General features: G+C 42.3%; 1 protein-coding gene across 1 annotated transcript; it reads right to left on the bottom strand.

Annotated features, from left to right (window-relative positions):
- LOC307213422 (interferon-induced, double-stranded RNA-activated protein kinase-like) lies at positions 1–27,377 on the bottom strand. Its single transcript, XM_079971293.1, has 24 exons — positions 26,881–27,377; positions 25,332–25,450; positions 24,996–25,085; positions 23,501–23,627; positions 22,979–23,073; positions 21,883–22,039; positions 20,334–20,462; positions 18,043–18,319; positions 16,625–16,765; positions 15,725–15,845; positions 15,037–15,287; positions 13,843–13,969; positions 13,199–13,296; positions 11,421–11,498; positions 9,950–10,046; positions 8,767–8,801; positions 8,531–8,602; positions 7,404–7,523; positions 6,299–6,424; positions 4,969–5,149; positions 4,237–4,371; positions 3,375–3,473; positions 766–828; positions 1–677 (listed from the first exon to the last, which is right to left on the bottom strand). The coding sequence occupies exons 1-24, from the start codon at positions 27,077–27,079 to the stop codon at positions 570–572; spliced, it is 3,045 nt and encodes a 1,014-aa protein (XP_079827419.1). The 5' UTR covers positions 27,080–27,377; the 3' UTR covers positions 1–569.

Raw genomic sequence — 27,377 nt, 5'->3', positions numbered from 1 at the left:
GTCTTGCGAGGCACCACTGTACTAACACCTTCAACCTGGCCTGGTAGTAAATGGACAGCCAGTGCAGTTTTTTGAGCAAAGCTGTTCTATGCAGAGGATCTCTTCCTGCTAGCAATCATGCAATGGCATTGTGCACTAACAGCATATTGCGAATCAAGTTCAAGGAGTGCACTGCAGTAATCTAACCTTGCAGTAATCTAATCTTGAAGTCACCAATGCCTGAACCACTGTGGTCAAGTTCTCTCAGTCCAGGAATGACCATATCTGTCACAGCTTATAAAATGGGCTTCCAGCCACTGAGGCTGAGCCTCCCATGAGAAAGCAGGACAGTTTTTAAAGACAACCACACATACAAGGCACAGGTGTCTAGTTCTGGCTTCAGAGAAATTTTGCCTCCACAACAGCACCCTGCAGCTCCCCTCAAAGGCCACAGCAGAACATATAGCAAGAGGCAATCCAGAGTTAAATTTCCAGGTTTTGATTCAGACGAGATTTTCAATATTAGCAACAGCAAAAGGAACCACTACCTTTAGACCAAAATTCTGCAGTTGTGTTTGGACAGGTATTAGTTAACAAGTGTGTGAGCTATACTGCCTTTTCTTTAAAATATGCAAAATGGCAGGTGCCGATGGTCTGTCAGATGGCACTTCTGAAAGCAGTTTCTTAATTAGAGATACCTGCAAACAAAGGAGAGATTGTTTTTTATTTTAAATTACAACAAGCATGGAAAAGACAACCTATAAAAAATGCTTTGCCACAGTATACCTCTTCTGGAAACTCCTTTGTTAACAGTTCTGGAAATTTGCCTTTCTTTATGTTCTCGAATATCTGAAAAATAATACACAGTGTCACTTAAGAATACCTCGTGTGATGCAATTTTCACTGGCCAAGTTCAAAGCTGCCATTTTGACACAAACAGCTGCCCAAGTTCCCAAACATGGAAAACTGAATTCCTTCCACATTTGTACATGGGATAAAGGAACAGGAGTTGAGTGTGCATACACACTTCATTCTTCTTGCATGGAATGGAACATCCAATATCGGGTAGTAATATCACTGATACCCGTTTGGGATATGCCAAAAGGATAAAAGACTCTCTTCAAAATGAAGCCTGGGTTCTTTCAGCAACAGGGACTCACAGCACTTACTGCAAAGTACAGTGGTACCTCAGGTTACATACGCTTCAGGTTACAGACTCCACTAACCCAGAAATAGTACCTCGGGTTAAGAACTTTGCTTCAGGATGAGAACAGAAATCATGCTCCGGCAGCGCGGCGGCAGCAGGAGGCCCCATTAGCTAAAGTGGTGCTTCAGGTTAAGAACCGTTTCAGGTTAAGAACGGACCTCCAGACGAATTAAGTTCTTAACCCGAGGTACCACTTTATCTGAAGGTTCTGCATTTCATTACCCTGTTCTCCCTACAAACACACAATGCCCCAAGTTTCAAGGCAGTTTGATAAAACTTTGTAGCAGTGATACATGAAGGAAGCAACTCATGATTCAGTTGGGGTTCAAGACATCTGGAATACTGAAACAGTTAAGGAACTTCCTAATGAGTTAAGAGCCCTGGGGGGAAAACCCCTGTTTGGTGTCCGAAGACATAAACATCCTTTAAATTAGGCTTCCTCAAACTCGGCCCTCCAGATGTTTTTGGCCTACAACTCGCATGATCCCTAGCTAGCAGGACCAGTGGTCTGGGATGATGGGAATTGTAGTCTCAAAACATATGGGGGGTCGAGTTTGAGGGAGCCTGTCTTCAATAAACAAACAAACAAACATGAAGAACTCTTTCATGCCACACATTTATTGGAGGGCCCTCATGTGTACTCATAGGGGCTTCATTCAGGCATTCAAAGGACACATGAAAAGGGAGGGGCAGAGCCTGCCATTGCCCCTTCATCAAATTCATAAATCAAGTGAGAAAAATGCCTGAAGGGAGAGTTAATGATTACAACAAAGTCTGCAAATGGGATATTTTTCATTTTCATTTTCAAAAAAACATTTGGGAGCAGAATGAGAAACATTAGCAGGACTCTATAACAGCTGGAGAGGGACGCAGGTGGCGCTGTGGGTTAAAGCCTCAGCGCCTAGGGCTTGCCGATCGAAAGGTCGGCGGTTCGAATCCCTGCGGTGGGGTGCGCTCCCGCTGCTCGGTCCCAGCGCCTGCCAACCTAGCAGTTCGAAAGCACCTCCGGGTGCAAGTAGATAAATAGGGACCGCTTACCAGCGGGAAGGTAAACAGCATTTCCGTGTGCGGCTCTGGCTCTGGCTCTGGCTCTGGCCAGAGCAGCGATGTCACGCTGGCCACGTGACCCGGAAGTGTCTCCGGACAACGCTGGCCCCTGGCCTCTTAAGTGAGATGGGCGCACAACCCCAGAGTCTGTCAAGACTGGCCCGTACGGGCAGGGGTACCTTTACCTTTACCTTTATAACAGTTGGAGCACTTGCAGACTTTCAATGTTCTATGTCTCCATTCCATTTTCCAATTTAGTAAAACAACATTGCTTAAGGAACTGTTTGAAGGAAGGGGTGAATGGCTGGTTTGCATTTCCCATTCCTCAACAGGAGGAAAGGCTGGTAATAAATTTGGATTGAGGTTCCTTTTGCAAAAAGGCACACGCCTCAGAAGCAGCCTCCTTGAATTTATAGAAGCAAACCTTTCCTTGAGCAGGCCAGTTGGTGGCAATTCCTGAAAAGTTTTGGGTTTCTTTAGAAAGCAGTAACCTTAAACATAATACTTTTCAGATACAGGTTTTTAAAAATATAATTTGCTTGCTAAAAACCATTATGCTTTATGGGCTGGGGTGTAGTGGAGATTCTTGGTCTCAAATTGGGAAGGGGGAGGCAATGCATCTGAAACCCATGCCTTTCATCTCCCTGCACAACAAGCTCTATCTGGCCTGCTCTCTCATGGTGTGTATCTGTGAGAGGGAGTGACAGAGCAGGAGCAAGAAAGACAAGAGCAAAGCAACTTTCTGGCGACCTAGAATGGAGATGTACCATTTATACAAGCTGCATTTGTATCACGCAAAACAACTGCCAGCATCTAAGGCAACAAACCTGCATCCTGTGTGCTCTGTGGTAAGTGGATGGAGGAGGCAGCGGCCAGTTGGTTGTTCTCCCCAGCAACTTCCCCTGTCCCCCTAACAACTCTGCTGCTATTCCCCAGACTATGAAGGAAGGAGCGCCAAGAGGTCAGCTTTTCTAGACCACTGTCCATTAGCAAGAATGCATAGACACCTGAACATGCCCCTTCATCCTTCTGTCCTGCCCCTTTCACCCACTCAACTGTTTGGAGCCCTGGTTGTGCATACATATTTTCTATACATTTCTGAGAAAAAATATGTGCTGCTAACAAAACTTTTCAGATTTACCTCATGTTTCTCATGATAAGTTTGGAATGTGTAAAGCATTTCGAATAAAATTAATCCTAACGGAAAGATATCCACTTCCTTTCCGTATTTGTTCCCCACCTGTGAACAATGCAAACATGAACACATTAGGTCATAAGAACATGCTCTAACAGGAACTTTTCATAGAGCTTAAGCATATAGGCCTTATGCACTTCAAAGCACATTTTGACATTTTTTCCCTGAAAACTAACTACAGGATCAAGGCAGTTGGTTCTTTCCCAATTCTCCACTCAGTCATTAAGCTAGCAGAATGACTTGGAGACGGCCATTCCCTCTCAGTCTAACCTAACTTAGAGGAGTTGTTGTTGTAATAATGGGGTGGTGATGGTGGTGATGAATGAATGAATCTTTATTTCTGTCAGCCATCGGCCATAGCAATAAATACGATATAAATACGATATAAAAAGAATAGAAATAAAAAGTCAATTATATAAAATACATTTTAGGGTTTTGAATCAGTAGTCAAATAGTGGGTCTTATTCTGATTGCCCCAGCTAAAAACCTTGCAACCTTTGCTGTCACCTGCTCATCTTGATCTGCCAAGAGAAAGGACACTGTGGCAGTGGTTGGGCACCCCGGAATAGACAATAAAAGAGGGGTGATAATCTCATTCCTCGTGTCTTTATAAAGAGGGTAAGCCAGAAGGGCATGCACCACCGATTCGGTACTGCCATCTCCACAGGGGCATAAGCATTTTTCGTGGGGGTGATGATGATGATGATGGTCACTATGAGTGTGCACTTGTGTACGCAGAACAAATTTACAACTGCCCTTGGAGAAAAGTGCCATTGCAAATGCATGGATCCAATATTAAAAGTATTACCTGTTCAGGAGCCATGTATAGTAGTGTTCCCCTCTTTTCTGTTCGCTGTACTGAATGGTCATCTACACCTGTGGTTACCAGCCCAAAATCACCAATTTTTATTTTATTGTCTCTAGACATTAATATATTTATTGGCTGGGGGGGAGGGGAGAGAGAAACAAAAAAACAAAATATTCAGATGTAAAAGTCATTAAACTCTGGGTGAGTCATCATGGTCTACTCAACAGTTATCCTGCAGTGTCTGAACCACCTCAGCTTCTTATTTGCTTTTTTAAAGAATCTGCTGTGCCTTTCAAGTTCCCCTCCAAATGAAAACGTTCCAGATTAAGCCCACCCCCAATACAACTGAAATATTAAAATAAAATTAAATACATCAATTGAATTATTAGCAGGAGAGCAAATAAAACAAGTGGGTCAGCTTTAAAATACCTTGCCACAGCAAGAGATGAGGTAGTATTGATCTAAAAGTAATGATGTTATGAAGAAGTGTTGGTCTGAAATTACCTCCATGTGGAATTCATGCCACTTGCAATACTGAGAAGCCTTCATATACCCAACCTAACAATACTGGATGACAATTGAAGAAGAGGAACCAAAAACTGATGCTATGCCAAAAATTTCTCCTGAGGTTTTTCTTACCATTTGCCATTTATGAGAAATAAAGGAATGAAATAGTTCATATTTTACTTTTTATCATTCACACCTGATATTGTAATCGTCTCATCTGCATACCTTGAGATCTCGATGAATTAAGTTTTGAGAATGAATATATGCGACCCCTTCCACTATTTGCTGGAATTTAATTTTGGCATCTTCATGATAGCTTTCCTTTGCACGTTCCTTACTAATCCAGTCTTTAAGTGTCCCCTTTTCACAATATTCCATCACTATGAAAAGGCAGTCAGCTTCCACCCTGCAAAAAATAAAACAGATGACTGATCCAAGCACCTTGTTCACATCCTCAAGGTTTACTAACTCATCCAACACAACAAGACTAAACAGTGCTCTGTAACCCTTTAGATTCATCTGCTGTAACAGCAGTCATGATCCCGGGTGGGGTGGGGTGTGCAAGCGATTTTATCCTCAAAACACTTTGCAAAGTCAGAGACAGCTACCATCAGTTTTGCCACCTCCTTTGGGCTAGACTATAACAGGCCCTGCACTACCTGGAAAATCTATGCTGGATGGCACAATGAGGATGCAATGGAGGCAGCAAAGCAGGGAGGCTAAAAATCAAAGTTTTTTTAAAAATTTAAATTGGATTTTTTAAAAAAATTAAATCGGATTTTTAAAATAAAATGCTTTTGAAGGAAAAATATTTCTAAAAATAGTTTTCTACATAAGTTACATTATAGTCTCTAAAGACTATTCATCATGAAATAAGGATTTGTTTTAAGTTTTTCATGTTTGCTAAAACTCAGTGCAAGTTTTTTTATTATTATTGTTTAGCTGGTAAAATGTACGCCTAGCCACTGAGGTCTCTAGTGAGAGAGTTGGATCCTAGCACCATCATATTTATTTATGGGAAATGATTCTGGGACCAAGAGAATTTACCTACAGCTACAACTGTTCTTAGAGTTAGGCAGTGAACTGACAAGCAAAATATAGTGATAAATAAAATAAATAAAAAGATGCCAGTTCCTAAAGTGAAGCCACTGCCAAAATGCTTAGTTTATTATTTATGTCTTTAATTTGTCCAAGGGTCTTAGGGCAATAACATTAACAACACAAAATTTAGAATAGGAACTCAATAAAAATGATCACCCACAAAAAATAATAAACGTCAGCTAGTGGGAGGGGGTGGAGGAGGAGAAAGCGAGTTGCCAGCCTTTTGCTAGGTCTTTTGAGTGCTAAGCACAGGCCTGACAGCCAGTTGACTCTCAGGCACTTCTGAACCCTATGCAAGTGATTCTGACAGGTGGGCAAGAGAACCCAACTATCAACATGGGATGTCACAAAGCTGATCTGGCCAATAAAGCCAAAATCTTATCCACCCCTGGTTTACACAAAAAACAAGAATACATGGCACCTTAGAGAGATTCTAATTACACAGTGGAATTACCTCAGGTCACTATCCTCTGGCGATGGGATATTATCTTTCCCAATCCAACAATTATAATATCGAACAATATATTCATGCTCAAGCTTTGCTAAGACTTGTACTTCCTTTTTTGATTTTTCTTCTCCTCTGGTTTGGGGTGGGGGAAGGGGGTCAGAAGGGGAAAAGAGTATTGTTAAAAATGTATGCAAAACAAACCCTAAATATGTGAACAGGTAACTCACAACTTACATGCATTTAATCTGTACCCATTCAAAGTTATGTGTGTGACAAATTAAAATAAAAAATAAAAGGGGGAGGCAAAAAAGACTTTGGCAATGGTCCACCCGCCATTGGACCCAATGTACCGTATTTTTCGCTCTATAAGATGCACCAGACCGTAAGACGAACCTAATTTTTGGAGGAGGAAAACAAGAAAAAAAATATTCTGAATCTCAGAAGCCAGAACAACAAGAGGGATCGCTGCTCAGAGAAAGCAGCGATCCCTCTTGCTGTTCTGGCTTCTGGGATAGCTGCGCAGCCTGCATTCACTCCATAAGATGCACACACATTTCCCCTCACTTTTTAGGAGGGAAAAAGTGAGTCTTATAGAGCAAAAAATACGGTATTTTGACTATATGTGATTTTGGTTCTACATGCTGTACCCAGTACGTAACCCCAGCTTAAGTTGAGAGTGGCCTGTACTGTAAAGAGGATTATTTTTAGACCACTTTTTTAAAAAGGGCTTCTGATTTGGAATGCTTAGGTCGATTCTGAATAGAATTTAGTTGGATGCAACCATAGTTATTCTCGTTACAACATAGAGCCCAGGAACAGAAAGGCAAATGGCATGTCCTTAACCCAGTCACTTGTTCATGCATTAGCACAGTGGTTGATGGACTTCAACTCCCATCAGCCCTGGTCATCCAGGGATGATGGCACTACATGGACTACTCCTGCATTAGCAACTGAGCCACTGTTGAGCCTAACTCTTTTAAACTTTGACTTACAGTGCCCCGTAATTCCTCTAAAATTAGAACTAAAATAATTTCACATGTGGAAAACAGCACAAATTGTTAAAGCTTAAATTAGCTTAAATAAAATAATAAGCAAACACAAGGCAACTTACACAAGAAGTTTGACTCGTTTGACTGCTAATAATCGACCATCAACTAAATGTTTTGCCTTGAAAACGGTTCCATATCCACCAGATTTAATTTTCTGTATATCTTCAAATTCGTCTAGAAACCTGGTTCCAAAAATGAAGGCAAGTCTTAGTGTTAAATGTCAAAATCCTTGAAAAGTGTTACAATGGCAATATAGCCGCAACAATCATTAATTTAATGATGAAATAAAGGCAGCAGCCAAGGTATCCAAGCAGACTAGAAGTGGGTATATTTGCTGTCATTCATGGAATGCACAAGGCAGCTATCAGATGCTGCTGTGGTTGCTCGAGAGTAACCAGGCAAGACTCCGACCTGTCTTTTCCAGGCTTTATTCTTGGTGCAAACTATTTATAGTGAAGAGCGTCGTAAGTTCATGGCTGGCTCAATCGCTAGCAGAATCCGGGAGTGGTCGGTCTTTGTACCTCCCCCAGCATAAAAGCCGCGTCACCCCCAGCCTTTTCTACCCCTCCCTGTGCCGAAGACTACTGAGCAGAATGGGCGCTGGCAAGGGCGTGCTTCCCGCCTCTCCGGTTTGCTCAGGCTCGGTGTTAAGGCTCTCCCTAGCATCCTCTGGTCCTTGCCCCTCTTCTCCACTGGAGCTGGGGCTTTCCTCCTCTCCAGAAAAGGAACTCCTTCGCAAGATCTTTGGAGGCTCTCTATAACACAACTGCCCTTCCATCTCTCGCCTCTGAGCTGATGGCAGTTCCCTGACAGCAGCTATCAATAATCAATAGTAAAAAAAAAAAACCTAACACACAATATTAAAAACAACACACACCAACATAGCTCACACACAGAAAACAGCCACTCAATTAAACTACCAGCTTGTTAAAGGAGATCAGCTGTTGTAATTTGATCAGACCTTTTCATGACAGCAAATGGAAAGGTCTGTGTGTACTTGGACAGGGACCAATGTGTGTGTTAAAATCACCAGCTACCACTAACATGAACACGACTAGTTGCATTTTTGTCAGTACTTCACAAACCATCTTTCCACGTAGTCTCAATTCAATTCAAATTTCAAAGGTATAAAAGGTGAAACTTATTTAAAAAAAAAAAAATCAGCAGCACTTTTGAAGGCTACCCTTACTTTTCATTGATGGTGTACTTGCTTTGCTTTCGATTCAGCTTTGAAAATTTCGGTGCCAATGGTGTCTCTCTTCTTAGGAAAGAAAAAAAATTGGAAATGAAACTTTGTAACACTTGAGCAGTAAACACAAGAACATCTGTAAGTACCCATTTACTTTAAGATGTTAAATCATTTCCCCTAACTAACCGATAAATCAATTGAATGAAGGGCATCCATTTCAAAAGATGAATACATACTTTTTAGGTCTCACAGCAGAACCTTTGGGACTTGCCTATGGAAAAATCAAGAAGAAACAATTAATGTTGAAGTTCTACCACAGTGCCAAATGCTTAAAACTCAAAAACACCACTCAAAATCAGAATGCAGTTATTGTCAGGCATCAGAGTTCAAAAACAGGACCACTGCAGGTCAAGGAAATTTTTCCTGTTTCCTGAACCATACAAGGTCCTGGTTAGGAGGAAGCTCCCACTGGTTGGAGCTCCACAGACCTCAACTCAAACTTCCCAGATCTGAGGAGTTAAACAACCCAGGAAAATCAACCCCATGTGACTAGCTGCTTTATAGCTTCTGCACTTTGCCCCTTAGCCAGGGATGTAGAAGTTGATTTGATCCATTTCTTGTAATGGACTGACTTGACCTGATGCACCTGAATTTGACTGGAACAAAACATCCATTTGGATTACACACTTCTTCACACTTTGCGATGAAGTTTCAGTGTACAAAGACTGCACACAAAAATACCTATTTTATGCAAAAGATGTGTAGAAAATGCTATTTTAGAGGGAAATGGGTGCAATGGCATTGAAAAAACTGTGTGTTTTACATTAAAAGTGTGAATAAAGGCAGACCATTGAAATACACTTTTTTGTGTTCTTCTTTTAAAAATTTCACACAAAATGGAACCGAACAGACTACTCTTGAGGGCCAGAAACCTGAAATTGGGGAAGGGCTGTAGCTGAGTGGCAGAGCATCTTGCTTGGCATGTGGAAGGTCCCAGATTCCACCTCCAGGTAGGACTTGGCATGTAGAAGGTCCCAGATTCCACCTCCAGGTTAGACTGGGAACATCCCATCTGAAACCCTAGAGGGTTGCTGCCAGTCAATGTGTTACAGCACTGAGCAAGATGGACCACTGCTCTAACTCATTATAAGGCATATTCTGATATTCCAGTGGAATGGAATGAGCCCATCCCCTGCTCATCACTGTTGCCTGCCAGTTTTCCTTCTGTCTATTTCCTTGGTGTACCACCCTAGGAGCCATTTGGCAGAAAGGCAGTATCCTTAAAATTACATCAGCCTGACCAATGTATTTCAATTCAGTACTGACCTATAAGAAATTATAGCAGGATTAATATTTTAGCGCACACAAACAAGAGCAATAGTTAATACTGTCATGGCAATAGAAATTAAGTTTTCATACCAGAGAGGATGGAGAAGCTTCATTGAGCTGTATGGCACCAAACCGATTAGCAAGTTTGTCAGCTACATGGTTACAACTGGAATCCCGATCTGTACCACTACAGAAATATTTGAAAAGAATGTCAGCATTATCTGCCATTTATGGAGGGCTATCTTGAACTGAAGTTTAGGGTGGGGAGGTAGTTCAGTTTTTTTGTTTTGGTAAAGTATAAAAACGGTCCACCAAATAAAATATAGGCACATTTCTTGTATCAAAACCAGAAAGCATGCCCATTATGATCCCTGTGAGCGTAGCATATTTACTTAAGCCTGCTCAACGATGCAAGCAAGACAAAGCATATGAAAAACACCACAGTGTAACTTAGCATTAAAAAAGCATTTCATTAAGGCCTCAGTTGTGCCCAGACTCTCCTAGGTTATGTTTCTAGTTCACGTTTTTGGAAAACACTTGCTCTTCCACATTCACTATCTCCTCTGCCTTAGGAGTGGGGACTGCTTTTCCGTCTGAGGGCCGCATTTCCTACTGGGCAACCTTTGGAGGGCCACATGCCCACGGTGGGCAGCGCCAGAGGCAAGAGTTGGCAGATCAAGGAATGCAAATGTTACCTTGGTACAGGAAGATGGTTTCTATCCACATACATGCACCTCTGTATCCTGCATCCAGGCTAGCGCAAGGCATCACCAGAGTTCAATGATGTATTCCAGCCAGGCAGAAACACTTGGGGGCGTGAAGTTGGGCCAATGTGGGATGTGGCCTGAGGAGATTTCCAAGAGGCCTGGAGGGGTGCATTTGATCCCCATGCCTGCTCCAGGTCATGCAAATAACTCAGGTCTTTCCTAATCTTGATCAAGCAGAAATCCACTTCAGGTGCCATAAATGTCAAGAGATGTCTGTTTGTATACTAGTGTGGGCCTCACTAGCTGGCCCTTGGGCCCCTCTCCAGATGACATCCCTCACTAGCTCTGCTCCACATCCTCCCCCAGTTCTTTTGCCTAGGCTGGAATGTATCCTTGAACTACAGGAACTTGTTTGCCTGGACACACACTTTCCTTATGCTCCTCCTAATCCAGGGGTCAGCAACCTTTTTCAGCCGTGGGCCAGTCCACCGCCCCTCAGACCATTTGGTGGGCTGGACTATATTTGGGGGGGAGGGGGGAGAATGAACAAATTCCTATGCCCCACAAATAACCCAGAGATGCATTTTAAATAAAAACACACATTCTACTCATGTAAAAACACCAGGCAGGCCCCACAAATAACCCAGAGATGCATGCTGATTCCTGGACTGTCCGCGGGCCGGATTTAGAAGGTGACTGGGCCGCATCCAGTCTCTGGGCCTTAGGTTGCCTACCCCTGTCCTAATCCTTCCAAAAAGATGACAGAAACTGTAGACTAGATAAAGTCTGCAGACTCTCTCCTCAAGCACCATTTGTTTCTCCACTTTTAAATTGCCATTGAAATTGTTCCTTACTTTGAATATATACCGGAGCTCAGAAAAACTATACTATCCGATTTGTTGGAAGCAAGGTCCACAGCCTCTTCAGCAGACCTGAAATTCAAGTTTTCAAACAGCAGTTTTGAATTCTTTCAGTGTTTTCCTTCCTTTTGGTTTTAATTTATAACCAAAGGAAGAAAGGAACAAAAACGATTTAAGTAAGGAATAATTGATAACGTAAAACCAATTCTCAATGGTTCTCAAATACACTTCAATACCGTTTAAGCTTCTATTTAATAGAAGGGTTATAAAGTTAATTAATTATTTTCCTTCATTTCCACATATCCTGTTGGGGAAAACCATAGAGAGGATGAGGAGAGCATTCACTTTACAGGGATGGATCAAGGAAAAAATCATTTTCAGCAGATTGGTTTTCATAATTTCCATTATTCTTAAGGCTGATGAGCATACTGCCTGTCTTTCAGATTTCCATGCAATATCAATACAGTGGTACTTCGGGTTACATACGCTTCAGGTTACATACGCTTCAGGTTACAGACTCCACTAATCCAGAAATATTACCTCGGATTAAGAACTTTGCTTCAGGATGAGAACAGAAATCGAGCGGCCACGAGGTTAAGAACGGACCTCCGGAATGAATTAAGTACGTAACCAGAGGTACCACTGTATATGACATATTATACAAAAACAATTTGGTTTGCCTGTACATTTCAATAATTTCATTTAAGATGTTACTTTTTCAGCAATTGTTATCTTCCAGAGGTTCCTGTGCTGCAACACTGTTTTATTCTCCAAGAGATTTCTATTTTTGCACAGAGGATTATTTTGCTGCTTGCTATGATTTTATTTTTTAAAAAGGGCAACTCCTGAATTTAATCCCTTTCAAGAAGGGATAACAACTTTAACTGAAGTGTATAACGAACAGGTTTTTCTAAGCTTGTTTAAGTATTTTCAGATGCAACATACTTCCAAAAAGCGAACTACTCAAAAGATTAGGCAGGTTTAAAATCCATTTGAAGAACTTTTAACTACTGTATAAAGTGAAAGAGCAGCCCAGTTCACACACTAGACCATGGTCTGGTGCTACATACACAAGCTAGAATAAGCTAGAATCATTCCAAACCAAGCCCCAATGGCCTCTCCTATCTCAAAGCCAAACACTTTTCCTTTCAGTCTCTCAGAAACTCTGTTCTGTTTCAGAAGAAGCAGACTTCAACCCATGGGTCTTGAAGCTGGCTTGTTTTAACTAACCAGAGTTGGTTTTAAATTGTGATCTTTGATTATATGTAACATGCAGAAGGGGTTTTGTGAACCCCAAATTAAACACTAGCAAAGTCCTTCTCTTAGTTGTGGGGAGCAAAGGAAGGCACGCACAGGACTAAAGCTTTGCTAGGGATTGTTGCAGTTGATGAATGTTGTTAACTTTCTGTTTTTATTTTGTTTTTAAAAGCCCACTTACGTACTGCTTTTAAGGCCTAGATAGGGCCACAAGGCTTGAAATAATAGATCTACATACAGGCAAGATTAAAATACATTAGAAGTTGGCAAAATAAATAAGAGGACAATCTAACCTCCCGTGGGAAGGAGGGCCACAGCTGTGATACTACCATTAATAAAGCACTGTTTCAACTGCTACCAATCACACCTTCCTCTCCATTTACAAGGCTATGTTATACGCAAGTGTCCCTTTTGCTCATTATGGAATGCTATATTGTACAGCATCGCTATTAAATCAACAACAAAACATTAGAATAAGAGTACTTTAAAGAGACACCATTAAATGTTTAACTTACGTCCCAGATGCCTCTGGTGATGATTCTTGGGAATTACTGTGTAATGGATTTCTAGAACTATTTGTAGAACTATTTGGAAGGGAAGCACTTCTTTCTGCCTGAAAAACAATTCTGAATTATACCTTAACCGTGAATTTAAAAAAATCTACTGCAACAAAAAGTAACAATGGCAACAAAATGAAAGGGATTAAACCAGCCTTGGCCAACCCAGTGCACTCCAGATGTTTTGGACTATAACTCTCAGTCAGTAGACCCTAATCCCAGGGTCATGGGTTCAACCCTCACATCAGGCAAAAGATGCAGGGGTTGAACTACATGACCCTCATGGTAGCTTCCAACTCTACAATTCTATGATTCTCATCAACCCCAACAAGTATCACATTGCTGGCAGGGGCTGGTGAGAGCAGGCAAAACTATTCATAGGACACGCCCACTTCCTGCAAAGAAAATGGCTACACTGACAATTAAACATAATAATAATAATAATAATAATAATAATAATAATAATAATTTATTTGTACCCCACCCATCTGGCTGGGTTTCCCCAACCACTCTGGGCTGCTTCCAATAAAGATTAAAAATACATTAAAGTGTCACACATGAAAAACACAGTCTGTTGTTTTCCTCTAATATGGAATACATACCCTTGAAGTTGCTTGGTCATTCAACTTTTCATACGCTTGCTTGGCTGCATTCCGTTTTGCCGTTTGTTTATTATTTCCTGTTCCCTCACCAAAATCTTTATCATCAATTTTACAGACACAGTGAAAACTAGAAGGCATAACAGACGGGAGGGTGGAAATAAGTTAGCATACACTGTTGTAGAGGTGGCAGCAATCCTATAGACCTTGGGCAGGAACCCATTCTCCATACAAAGTTCTAATGACCTCAAGCAAAACTTTTTGTTACAAAAGTGAGCATATAGTCAAGAGTCAGAAATTGGATGACCAGAGCAGAGTCCACACAGGCATAGTGGCCCTTCCATTTTCTCTTCACCCTGAACAAGCTCAAAAAATCTCTGAAGGGTCCTCCATTTTGAGGGCATGTGGGAAGTGGAGGGAAATAAAAAGCCTTGCATCGGGACCTCAAGCCTTTCTTTCGCTATAGAAAACTACAAACTCACTGCCACCTGTCTCACATATCATTTTCCTACATTTTATTTTATTTAGGTCAGGGTATCCCAAAGTGGTAGATAAATGACGGGCAGTATATAATTTTAATCAATAATAATAGTAGTGATAGTAGTGAGATAAAGGTAAAGAACCCCTGGGCAGTTAAATCCAGTCAAAGGTGACTATGGGGTGCGGCACTCATCTCGTTTTTCAGGCCAAGGGAGCGGGTGTTTGTCCACAGACAGCTTTCCAGGTCATGTGGCCAGCATGACTAAACCGATTCTGGTGCAATGGGACACTGTGACGGAAGCCAGAGCGCACGGAAACACCGTTTACCTTCTCTTCACAGCAATACCTATTTATCTACTCACACTGGTGTGCTTTCGAACTGCTAGGTTGGCAGGAGCTGGGACAGAGCAACGGGAGCTCACCCCGTCATGCGGATTCGAACTGCCAACCTTCTGATCGGCAAGCACAAGAGGCTCAGTGGATTAGACCACAGCGCCACCCACATCCCAGTAGTAGCCATAGTAGTGGTGAAATTACTAAATGTCACAGACCATTCCCAAAAGCCAGAGTTAAAAAAACCTCAGTATGAGCTGGCACCCAAATACCACAAAAAGACATCTACTATTATCTACAAATCACTAAGAGCTTTAGGTTCAACCAAAAAAAGTTACCAAGAGTAGTAGTCAACAAAAAAATCTATTATTAATGACAACTTACATTGGCATGTGATCCAGGCCAGATTTAGAAACCACAACATATTGAACCACCACTTTGTTTCTCGATGAATATTCATTGAGCAAGGCAAGATAGTTAAGTGAAGAAGCTGGTTGTGCCAGATTTGCAGCAGGCTCAGGCGACTGAGATAGTCGCGATGACAGAGGAGGCAGCGGCTGCTGTGGTCTTAAAACAGGATATTGTGGTGATGGCAGAGGAGGCAGCGGCTGCTCTGGTCTTAAAACAGGATCTGCCTGTAAACAATATGTATAAGTCAGTTTGCTTGAACAGTGAGAGGTTTCTCACTGAATTCCTCCTTATTACATGGTATGGGGAGGTCTGTACTTACCTTGGGTTTCATGTTCTAAGTTGGCAGCAGGCCTCACAAAATACTGTTCTTATTTAGCAATGTTACATGGCAATAACAATACGCATACAAGGCAAAGGCCAGAAGGCTAGACCTGATACAAGATAGGTGCGTGTCATTCCTACTTCTGACCTGGTACCAGCAAAGTTCTTAACCCAAGGTAATATTTCTGGGTTAGTGGAGTCTGTAATCTGAAGCGTATGTAACCCGAGGTACCACTGTACAAGATTGGTTTTTTTTTTAGTATACCTCAAGATCAAAGGCTCTTTTCTGTTTTCTAGATTATTTGTATGTCTTGACATGTATCCTTTATGGTCTACTTACTGGCAGTTCTCTTTCTATGGACTCCCAAGCTAAGAACGCTGCACGATCTTTTGCCTCCTTCTTGCTTTTACCTGTTGCTTGGCTATACTGCCTTCCATCTATTTCAACTGCTACAGTGAATCTGCAATGAAAAAGAGAGAGTTAAAAGCCCGCAGTTTGCAAAATATGCTTGCAGATTGAATTTTATGCTTTAAATCTTGTATGCTGGATAAACAGAAATGGGAAATATCTGGATAGTTTGCTCCTGTAAATCTCTCATTCCTATTATTTGTAAAGTGTGCCTAATGCTAGCTTCCCTTTTTTGTCCTATAAGGCTCCATTCACCAACCATGTACCCTCTATATGTTTTAGAGTACAACGCCCATCATCCCTGACAATCAGCCATGCTGCCTTGGGAGCCAGGGTCCAAAAACATCTGGAGAGCCACAGTAAGCCATCCTACTAAATTAGATGCTGTTTCAAGCAGCTGTCTGGAGAGTAGGAGGGTTCAACAGTGCAGCTTCTAAGGATAGTTTGCTAACCTATCTGCAAGAGAGGGAAAACGAAGCAAAACAACACAGAAAATGCACTACTTTCTCCCACCCTTATAATTGGAATAAGAAACAAAAGGCAATGTCAGGTCTTGGGGGTAGGCGAAGCCTGGTCCTATGTTATGCTTTCTCTCTGGAGTTGGAAAATCTTAGTGGACCAAGAAACTGGGACGATTAAGGAAGTGTTTCAGTTGTACACAAGTAAACTGGGCAGGACTTTACATAGGTGTGGGGGAAAGGCTATCCAAAATTTAGTTGCCATACCAATATTCCTGCCCTGTTTACTTTTTGCATAAAACACATCTGGAGGGAAGTGTGAATTTCCTCACTCCTCCCTGTCCCCACTTCCCAACATTCTTCATCCACTTACACAGGATTATGAGATGGGCCATTGAAACCAAGATCCTTATAGTCCAATCGTAAACGTCTTCTCTGACAATACTCGTTAAGTTTCGCCATGTACATTCTTGGAACAGCTTGGTTGTCTGCCATTTTGGTACAGGCTAGGAAACTGAAATAAATTCGAAGGAACACTGCATTATTAACAACACTCCCCACCCCCCTTATGTTATAAGTACAGAAACCAGGGGGAAAACCTGAGCACTTTGGGAAAGAGACTGTGGGAAATACCCCCCATTCACACCATGGCACTGGTGGTACACAACAGCGGTTTCCACCACCACTTCCCCAGGAGGCCCAACACAAACACAGAATCGTGGAATCAAAGAATTGTAGAACTGGAAGCTGCTCAGAAGCGTTCCAACTGGGAAACTGGGAGTGGAAGCAAAGGCATTTCCCCAAGAAAAGAAATGAACAGCAACTCTCTAACACTTCCTTTGTTCCACCACCGCCCAGACTAGCGCCAATCTGCCACTCCGTGTGGTGGGGCCAAAAGGGGCAGGAGAGTGGCTCTCTCTGCTCCCTCTAAGCATAACATCACAGGACCCCCTACAACACTCTCCCCTTTCCCCTATCAGAAAGCTTGTCAGCAGCTCTATGGGAAGAATGCAGAGAAGACCTTAGATGCCAAGAAGAAAAATTCTATTACAACCTTCTCAATAGGCAATTTTCAACCTTCCCTTTCCTTATTACTGAGCAGCCACAGGCATAGCTCAGCCAGTAGAGCGTGAGACTCTGAATCTCAGGATGGTAGGTTCAAGCCCCACGTTGGGCAAAAGGATTCTTGCATTGCATGGGGGTTGGACTAGATGACCGTCGTGGCCCCGTCCAACTCGACAATTCTATCGATCCAGCCTAAGCGTTCAGATTAACTCAAACGCTGACTGCTTTTCTGTGACCTGGGACATCGTGAACCAAATGATAAGGAGCACAGCACCCTGTCACTGGTGACGCTGTGGCCAAAACAAACTTCCAGGGGGAAAGCCAAGCAGGGTCACCCGCGCCGTCCCCTGGACCCAGGCTGGCCAAAGCGGCCGCAATGCTCTTCACAGGAGGAGCGCCTGCCCTGGGGCACAGCGGCGCGCCCTTCTCCCTTCCTGCCCAAGTCAAGGGGCGAGGCCGTGAAAAGTATTTGGCAAGGAACCTTCCAGAAGTGCCTCTCGCCCTCCCTGGCAGCGAAAAGGCAATGGACCTTTCTGCCCGGGCAAGGAACCCTCCTCTCGGCGCGCCCCTGCAAGGCGGCCACCTGCCCACGTCCTCGGAAGGAGCCCAGCTGGAACTAAGCAGGCTGGCACGAGTAGGAATCGGGTGGGATTCCTCCCGCGCCCCGGGGCGCCGACTTTTGGACGCCTCCCGTCAGCGGGGTCAGGACCACCTCGGCGTACTCACCGGCGCCCCTGGGTGGTCGGTGGGCAGCTGCTTCCTCCTTGGGACAAGTCCGGGCCAAAAGCGGCGGAGCCCCCTCTGCAGAAGACTGCTTCCGAGCGGGAGACTCGTCCGTCTGCGGGAAGCGCTGCTGCTCCGCTTTCGTTTCCCTGCAGCAACCGCCCCGCAGCAAGCGGGATCCGCTCCTTCCCCGGCACCGGCGGCCACCGCCGAGAATCGAAACTGAAACGCGCCGCTGGCGGTACCGGGAACGTGTCGGCTTTGGAACTTCCGGCCTGGTCTCCTCACCGCCCAGCCTGGTCGCTAGGAGAGTTCCCTCCCCCCCCCTCGGTTGTTTTTATAACTGCGCCTCAAAAGGGGTTCTGGTTCAGAGGCATCGGGGAGGCGGGGGGGCATACCTGACTGAATCATTCGTAATCCAACTTTATCTGAATCCCTTTCATAAAGTGTTATTTTTGCAACGGTTGTGGTGATGTCTTCGTTTAATTATGTTGCTTTGAATGCATGCTTTATAACTTGACTTTCCTCTGCAATGTTTTATTTTGCATTGCTTTCTTTGGTGGTTTGATGTGGGCTGTAAACCTCTTGGAGATCTCTTCTTCTTCTTAGAATTATACAGCGGCATAGAAATGAATGGATGAATGTTTTGCCGAAACTGGCTTGAGTAATGGCATTAGGGATCCTAGCTGTCTTCCACGCCTAGGGTGTCAGGTGGCTTAATCTGGCATTGAGCAGACCCATGCCTCAATTCCAAGGCTCGACTAATGTGAATTGTTATTATTTGTTTGATTTATACCCTGCCCTTCCTCCCAAAGGAGCCCAGGACAGCAGACACTGAGCAGGGGGGGACAAAAAACTGCACCTGGGGTTCCCAGATGATCTCCTGTTCTGACATTCGCCGGTCCCACGTCTCAGTTTCCATAATGTCGCTATTTCATGTGCCTTCAAATTCATACCCAAGACCATGAACAATGATCGTCATGTATCAGTAGAGGTTGAACAACTCAAGCCACAGTCCTAACCTGGGAGTAAGACCCAATGATGTCAATGGGATGACTAAACATGGTTAGAACTGTGCTTCAGGTTGCAACGTATACGTATCTGGTACAAGCCTTGAAGGGTTGTAATATACAGTATTGTAATGGCACTGTTAGGTCTAACTGCAAAGGAAACTCGAAGAATCAGTCCCAGAATGTAATTGTGCTAGTAACTGGGTCAGTGAGAATTGGTTAAAAAACCTGTCAGTGTCAGCTAATAGCAAAGCCAGATTGATACAAGGCTTACTTTAAGATATGATTTACTAGAGGCTGAAAACTAATACATGTTTATCATTTTTGAGCTGAGCTTGAAAGAGTGAAATACAGAGAAGTGCCTCTGAGCATGCACAGAATGCCTTTGTTTCCCTACTTCAGGTATGGGGAATGTTTGTCTTTTCAGATGTTGCTGCAAGCACAGCCAATGGCTAGGGATGGTGGGAGCAACATCTGGAGGGTCAACGATTCCCCACACCTGCCATACTTTGCCATGGTAGCTTTCTACATTTGTTGTTACTGTGAAGACCATTCAAACATCCAGGACCCTCATGCACTGCCTGCTAAGCTTCTATCAGGAGTTATGCCTTTGCCAGTTGCTGTGAGAATTAAATGCACCTGTGATTCTACATCCAGCCCATACATTTAAAGCACATGGTTCCCCCTCAAATAATCCTGGGAATTGCAGTTTGTTAAGGGTGCTGGGAAATGTAGCGTGGTGAGGTGTAAACCATAGTTCCCAGGATTCTTTGGGGGAGCCATGTGCCTTAAATGTATGGCGTGAATGTAGACAGTTGTGAGATGTGGGACTAGGATCACTGTCTTTGAGGACAGATGTTTTGTTGAAATAAGTAAATGTTAAGTATTATTGGTGCTTACAAAGCATGTTGCAGAGAGTACCTCAGTCATCTTTGCAACAAGGTGGGTCAGTGTTGTTGGCATAAACTGTGTATACCAAAATGGGACTGTGGGTTTTGGCTCCACAATACGATTGAGAAGGTAAAACAAGTACAGCATATCTTTTGAAGTAGGACATAGTCATTAAAGAAGAGATCACCGCCCCAGAAATACTTCATAACACATATGTGTTGAACTTCATGCTGTCCCCATTTAGTATGTTAGGAATTTGATTACATGATTTTAAAGCAAAAAAGACTGAGAGCATTTTTTAAAATTTTCTGTGCATAGATGTATCTAGCACTTAAACATAATTTTATTCTTAATTGAAAGGCTTCAGATAATAACCTCCAAATCCAAAGGTTTAAAATGTACAGTATTGGTTATATTTTAGCTCTGCACCCAGTTTAGTTCCTGCTAAGCACTCTTCGAATTTTGCATCCATTTCCCGGCTCTGAGCTTCAGTGAACAAAGTCTTCCAATCACCCACAGCACCTATAAAGAAACAATGAAAAATGAATCTCACTATATATGCCTCCCTATATAGAGGTTCACAGATCAGATTTATGGTTTTGGAATGTTGAAGCAGATGGGTGTATTGTCATGCTTCTCACCCTGCAACCCTATGCACCCTTTCCTGGGAGTAAGCAAGGAAGGGAATTACTAGCATGCATCTGAATGGGCTGTCTGGAGATGTGAAGAGTGAGTGACAGAAACATCTGAGGGGTATATGTGTCCGTGTGCATGCAGTTGCAAGGTTTTCTTTTTCAAATAGTTCTATTTCTTTTAACATCATCATCATTGAAACACAGCTTTTCCTCCCAAGAGAAACCTAAGAGATTTTTGAGAATTAAAAGAAACACACACACACACACACACACACACACACACACACACCATGAAATATATTATCTTACAATGATGGCTGCCATGTTTTTAAGGCAAAAATTTTAAGATATCATTCTAACTTCCTTGTAATGCACTGGCTACTCTTCTAGTAGCTATATAAGTGAATTTAACATAATTATAATTTCAGTATATTGTAAACTTGTAGAACTCTCAAATAATCTCGCCTGCTGCAGATGTCTCTTATCTTTGCAGCAGGTGAAAAAAACTATTCTTTTTTTTGAGGGGGGGGGAGTTTGACACCAATAAAAAAAATGCAAACACGAGAAAGAGTAGAGAAGCTTGCCTTGATCTGTGGAAATATTCTGTTGTCTGAAACCATTGAAAAAAACTGGACGCTTATCCCTGTCAAAATGGTTCTGGTTAAAGAAACAGGCTCCCAGATCACTTAGATCACTATTCACAGTTTTAACTGTCTTGTTTGATTATTGACATAATAAAACATGAGCTGCCCTGGGCTCATGGTTTTTATGCCTCTTACTCTACATCAGGCTTCCTCAACCTCGGCCCTCCAGATGTTTTTGGCCTACAACTCCCATGATCCCTAGCTAGCAGGACCAATGGTCAGGGATAATGGGAACTGTAGTCTCAAAACATATGGAGGGCCGAGGTTGAGGAAGCCTGCTCTACATAGTTGGATATCATTGGTAGGAAAGAATGCAGAAAACTGTGATGTCACAGCACAAGTAGCTTCCACTTTTGCAGACTAATTTGCCTATTTAAAGTATGACATGTGTAAACTATTGTGGACCATAAGATGTCCTTGTTCTAATGATAGCAAGAAAATGAGAATGGTCTTACAGAGGCTTTATAAGGGTTCTTAGTTCTTTTGAACTTTGGTTCTATATGTGGGATGGGAGAGAGAAAGAAGGAAATGGGTCAAAACTATTTTCTAGGCATTGACCTAGGTTTGGTTTTTTCCATAAATGGCACCACTAGAGGGTGCTTGTGTTACTGGAAGAAACAGAATTCATTGCAAACTAGTGGCATAAAGTCAATATTGCAGTACCTTTCCTGAAAAGGACAGGAGCAAACCGACCATGTGTTTCTTCAGATCTACTGCTCATTGCTTGGAAGGTAGAGTTCTCTGCAACAGACTTAATCATTTCATCCGACAGAGGTAGTTCATAAAAGTCAGCTATTCGCTTCACTCCTTCGTGAAGATTCTGGAAAATAACAGTAAAGTTAGTTATGATTTCATAAATATAATTGCTACTAAGGTAGATTTCTAAGTTAGAATCAGCCCTGAGATTCAAGAATGGGGCAGGCTAAACATCTGAATAAATATATTCATAAATGTAAGGTATGTGCTTTACTGCCCTAAAAAGCTGCATCTGATATTAGCAAAATAAGTGCAGCGTGAAAGGAAGCACAGAAACATTGTCACAGCAAAGGTGCATCATTTATAACTTTCTATTTGTTTCTGTAACTTATATTCCTTGAAAAGCATTCCCCCCACAAATATCTGCTATCCATTTTTTTCCCCATTTCCAGTGTGCCATGTTCAATCATCTATATTCCTTTTAACTCAGAAATGTTTGAGATGATTAAAAGTTTGGAACATTACTTCTGATAAACTAACTTAGCCTGTGAATGAGCACACCCAGAGAGTTTACACCACAATACTTAATCAGACTGGCATATTGGTGTGCTTAGTATTTAATGAACTGCAGGATTGCCTTTATTTTTTAATTTTAAAACATTTAAAATATCCAAACCTGCTAAAGGGAAAAAACAAAACACACACACAATACTCACGCACTTAACAAAAGTAGTTGTGGCAGAAGAAAAGTCAAAATATAAAACTGTCAGAAACACAGCAGAAAGTACTTGGCAGCATGATGAGAAAGAACTTCCAAACCTCAGTCAAAAATGAATGCATTTTAAAGAATTATTAACTACAGGTTTATTAAGGAAAAGAAAACTAAAGGCAATGAGGAGGGAAGGAAAGGGAGCAGAAACAGAAAAGCAAAACAATGCCTCTCCCTTTACCAATTCAGCAACCATCAATACACCTGTCTTAATTTCCACATACAGCTAGATTAGGCCATCTAAGAAAATGAAGGCACAACAGAATCATTATCTCAATTTCAAAGAATGCTCACTTCTTTCAGCTCTTCAAATGTGATGATCATGACATTTTCGTCATCCATATGTTTGTCCCAAGCAAGAGCATGGTCAAAGTAGGACTTCCAACAAACTGAAATGAAATGCAAACAGCATATTTCATAGCCGGGGGGAAATAAAAAACAAAAATGACATCAGTTGCTGGCAAAAGGTGCACATATCCTACAATGAAAATACAACACTTCATTCATTCTGTTTAACCCAACACTGATAAACACCAGCCATTTTATGACATGTAAAATCTGTACACAAATCATCAGGTGTTGAAAAGATGTCTAAATTCATATCACCCATCAGTGATGAGTCTGGCTATCCACCACTATCTGAAGGACTGCTACTGATGATGCAAGTCTGAGTAAAAGAAATATCGACTGGGCTTTTCCCTGCAAGCAAGAGTCCTAGTGATCTGAAACTTGTTTGCCTTTCATCTGAACAGAAGCTCTACACAAATACTTTGAGGGAAGTTTCAGAAATACAGAATGTGAGAACTTTTAACCTACCTTCGCCGCTCATGAACATTTGAAAAAAATCATCCCAAGAGCTGACATTTGGAAGAACAGGGTTTTTGTTGTAAAAATGGTAATAGGATACAGCAGCATCTTTGGGGTTTCGAAATACTACCAACATCTATTTAAAAAGAAAGAAAGAGAGATTAGATTTTGTTGGAATCTCCCCTGTGCAAACAGCTTTCTGGAGCTGACACATCAAGGAGGCCATTGGCCCCTACCTAAGGCAGAGCTTTTAAGCTCTGTGCCTTGCTCTGGAAGGGAGTCTCTCACACAGACTCTACGTGGATCCCACAATTTCTCACAGGAGCCTCCAGGAGCCCATATGCGAGACCTTCCCAGAGCCCAATAAGAAAGGCTGAGAGCTTAAAATCTTTAGATTTAGTGCTTTAGAGCTTTAGAGCTTTAGTGCTTTAGAGCTCTCTGCCTTCTGTGCATTTAATTTGTGTCATTGCATGCTGACCAGGCACCATACAAGTAAAGCTGTTATTTCACAAGTTAAATGCAGACAAGTTGCAAGTCAACAGTATTTATATACAGTAAGCCTGCAACTTGAGCTCATTTAGCTTTACGCAAGTGGCAAAATATTTTTTAAAAAATTAAAAGAGGGCAGGGCTCTGGGGAAAATGACTTCAGCAGTCCCAACTACCATTGAACCCAAAGTATTTTGAGTATATGCAATTTTGGCACTAAGTGCGATCCCCAGAATATAGGTTGCGGACATAGTGTACTGAAAGTAACATATCAGTGCAAACTGAAATGGAAATGTTGAAAAAGCTGGTGCCTTAAAATGTTCTCTGTTCTTGCCCATCTCGCTTAAACTGGTTGTGGGGAGAGACTTGTGTTTCTGGGACATAACAGACTGCCACAACAAAAGGCAGGAAGTTTAGCAAAAGTAGATAACGCTTCCAATAACACTTTGCCTTGGAGAGACTTGGGGGATGGCTTTTGCTTCATAGTTCCTTCTTTGGAATTTCCCCCAAGTAAAACTGAGTATCTATTCTGAGGAAGAAGATGGGGGAAAGGAGACAGTCTACATAATTCTGTGCCTTGGCTCATCAGACCCGCATGTGAAGAGAACAGTTTCAAAGGTCCCTTACCTCACACAGAGATTACAGATAAAGGAGCACCTTTGCCTCCAGCTATGCAAAGAATGCAGTGGGTCCAGATTTAGTTGTACCCAGGTCCCATTGAAATCAATGGGTTTAGTCATGAGTAACTAAGCCAAAGCAGGAGAGAGCAATCCAAACCAGCCAGGAGAGCCGCGCAGTGGAACAACTCTGCTCAGTCCTCACACAAATATTCAGCCCAGTCCGAGGGAGGGTTGGAATGCTCTGTTAGCCTGGATTTAGGCCAACTGATGTAGAATTTGCTTTGACAATATGACAAGATCTGTCAAATTAAGATACCTATATTAAGTACTCAGTGTTGTGATTAAATGCTGTTAGAGTATTAGGCAATCATAATAGTAGTGAAGCTAGTCACTTACCTTCACCTTATTCTCAAAAAAAGATTTGGGAATATTATCATAATGTAAATGTGTAGAAAAAATACGTGGAGAAGGCTGCTTGTCCATGTCCTAGAATAAGAATTAGAGGAATGTTAACTTTGTTGTTGTTTCAGGATCTAGAGGGGTTGTTTTCCCCCTTCTTTTTTATTGAGCTTTATAATTGAAAAACAACAACAACTTTGAGTTACATATTGACAGAAAAAGAATAACAAACTAAACAAAGGGGTTTGGAATAAATGACCATTTGGGTCTCTTCAAGTTGTACAATTCTTTGATTCTAGGTATTCACTTCTCTCCCTCCCCCCTTTACACTACCTGAACTTTTGTGGGCAGTCCAAATTCAAGCATTTGTAGGTTTTCCAGTGGTGGTAAGTCCTTGTAACTTGGGATTGCGGCTACCATGTCATTTACCATTTGGAGCACCCAGTTAGTACCTGCAACATAAAAGCAAATGAGACATATATGAATCACAAGAGCATAAGCTGCACAATCAAATGCAGTCATGTTCATATATGGCAGTCGGCTTAAATCGTAGGTCTTCAACCAGTGCGTTGGGTCCTGCAGGTGGGTCACAAGGTGACACAAGTAAGTCACGACAAAGCTGTCGCCATCATGCAAGCTGTAAACAAACTGTAAAGGGTCAAGACTTTGAAAGTGAAGGGAAACAATTCTTTTGGAATGAAAGCTTCTTTGTGGGAGAATCCGAGGAGCTTCTTCATGTTTCATCCAACAAAGGGGCAAGAAAGAGCACTTGTCATTTACATTAGATTCTAAGGGTGAGGAACCTTTTCCATGAATCCTGTTTGTTTTCAGGAAGGTTGACATTAGGCGGGAACTAGAGTCACAGAGGAGTGAATTAAAATGGCAGACAAGGTGGCACAAGGTGGAAGAAAGTGAACAAAGTACAAAAGAATGTGAGAGGGAGACAGAAAGAAAATACCAGCAGATAAAAGGAAGTAAAAGAAGGTGAAAAGGGGGCCCAGGTATTTGAGAAAGTAAGAGCTGCTTCTCCAACAAAGGGCCAACAAAGAAAACCCTCACCAATACTCCAGTTGCCCCTTCAAAAGTGAATCCCCCTGATTAAAAAAGGAACACAGGTTTGTTTGCTCTAACTGCAACAGAAGGTACTTCCACATGACAGCTTATTCATTGTGGACGCAGGTGCTCATGCATGCAGGTTTTCAACGGCATCCAAAATCCCCATTTACCATTTCTGATAAGCACAACAAAACATGGAAATGATAAATCCAGATTAAATGGCTGTCGCCACCATGCAAGCCCCTTGGCTGGCCCTGGAGACTGCACTCTTTTATTCCCTCTTCTTATGTGAGACAGCTTCCTCCCCACTTGGCCCCAGCCAAGCCTTCCCACAGCCTCCCCCCTACCTGCTGTTGGTAACATGCTGCTTGGCTTTGGAAGAGATTATCTTTTCCATTTCAGAGGCCTCACTGAGCCACATGGAGGATGGGTTGGAGCCAAGGACTTATGTGGCACACATCTCCTCTCCACATAAAAGAGGGCCTTGAGTCGCTGCTCATGGCTGTCGTGGGGTGCTCAGCCACTGAGGAAAGAGGGAATCCAGGCACCCCAAAATGTATTCACCTGGGACCCATTTCAGTTCATTTTGGGTATCAAATAAACACTGGTTTCCTTGTTCAAACTTTAATAGAAGGCACTTCCACACAACAGGTTATTCATTGTGGAGTCAAAATCCTCATTTACCATTTATAAAAAGCACAACGAAACATGGAAACTGTAAATCCAGATTACATGGGGAAAATAAACATATAAATCGTATGTGGTCAGATAGCAATTGCTAACCAAATCCATTCCCCTTTAATGCCATTAAAAGATGGATACTCACCGCATTTTGGATAAGCAACAATCAGCCTATCGTCCTTCCTAGCTTCCATGGCTTCCAATGCTTCAAAGGTCTCAGGACTACAAAGTTTTGGATACAGCACTCCTCTGTAAGTAAACAGCAGCTCCTCATTCTCCTCCACTTGAAGCGTAGCAAAAAGGTGCTCTATTATTTCCACAAGACTTGTCTTTTTCTCAGCCATCTTGTTGGCTGCCTCAGTCTTGTCACAACCCCTTTTAAAAGGCAGATTTGCTTCTGCGTGACTAGAAGTTGTGCAATAAAAGTATATAGCAGAAGAGGAAGCAATTCTGAATCACAAACACTCGCACGCTATGCTCTCATTGACCTCTGAGAGTTTGCAAACTCTGTTTTTATTTGCCTCTGACTTGGAACAGCCCCATTTTCTGGATATGTAAATTACACACTATTTGAGGGGCTGGGCAGGGCGTTTCTCAGAGGAAAAATCACTTGTCATTACAACACCAGAGGCCCTGTAGGGG

The sequence above is a fragment of the Podarcis cretensis genome (assembly GCF_951804945.1).
Source record: "Podarcis cretensis genome assembly, chromosome: 3".
NCBI lineage: Eukaryota > Metazoa > Chordata > Lepidosauria > Squamata > Lacertidae > Podarcis > Podarcis cretensis.
This window is presented reverse-complemented; position numbering and strand designations above follow the sequence as displayed.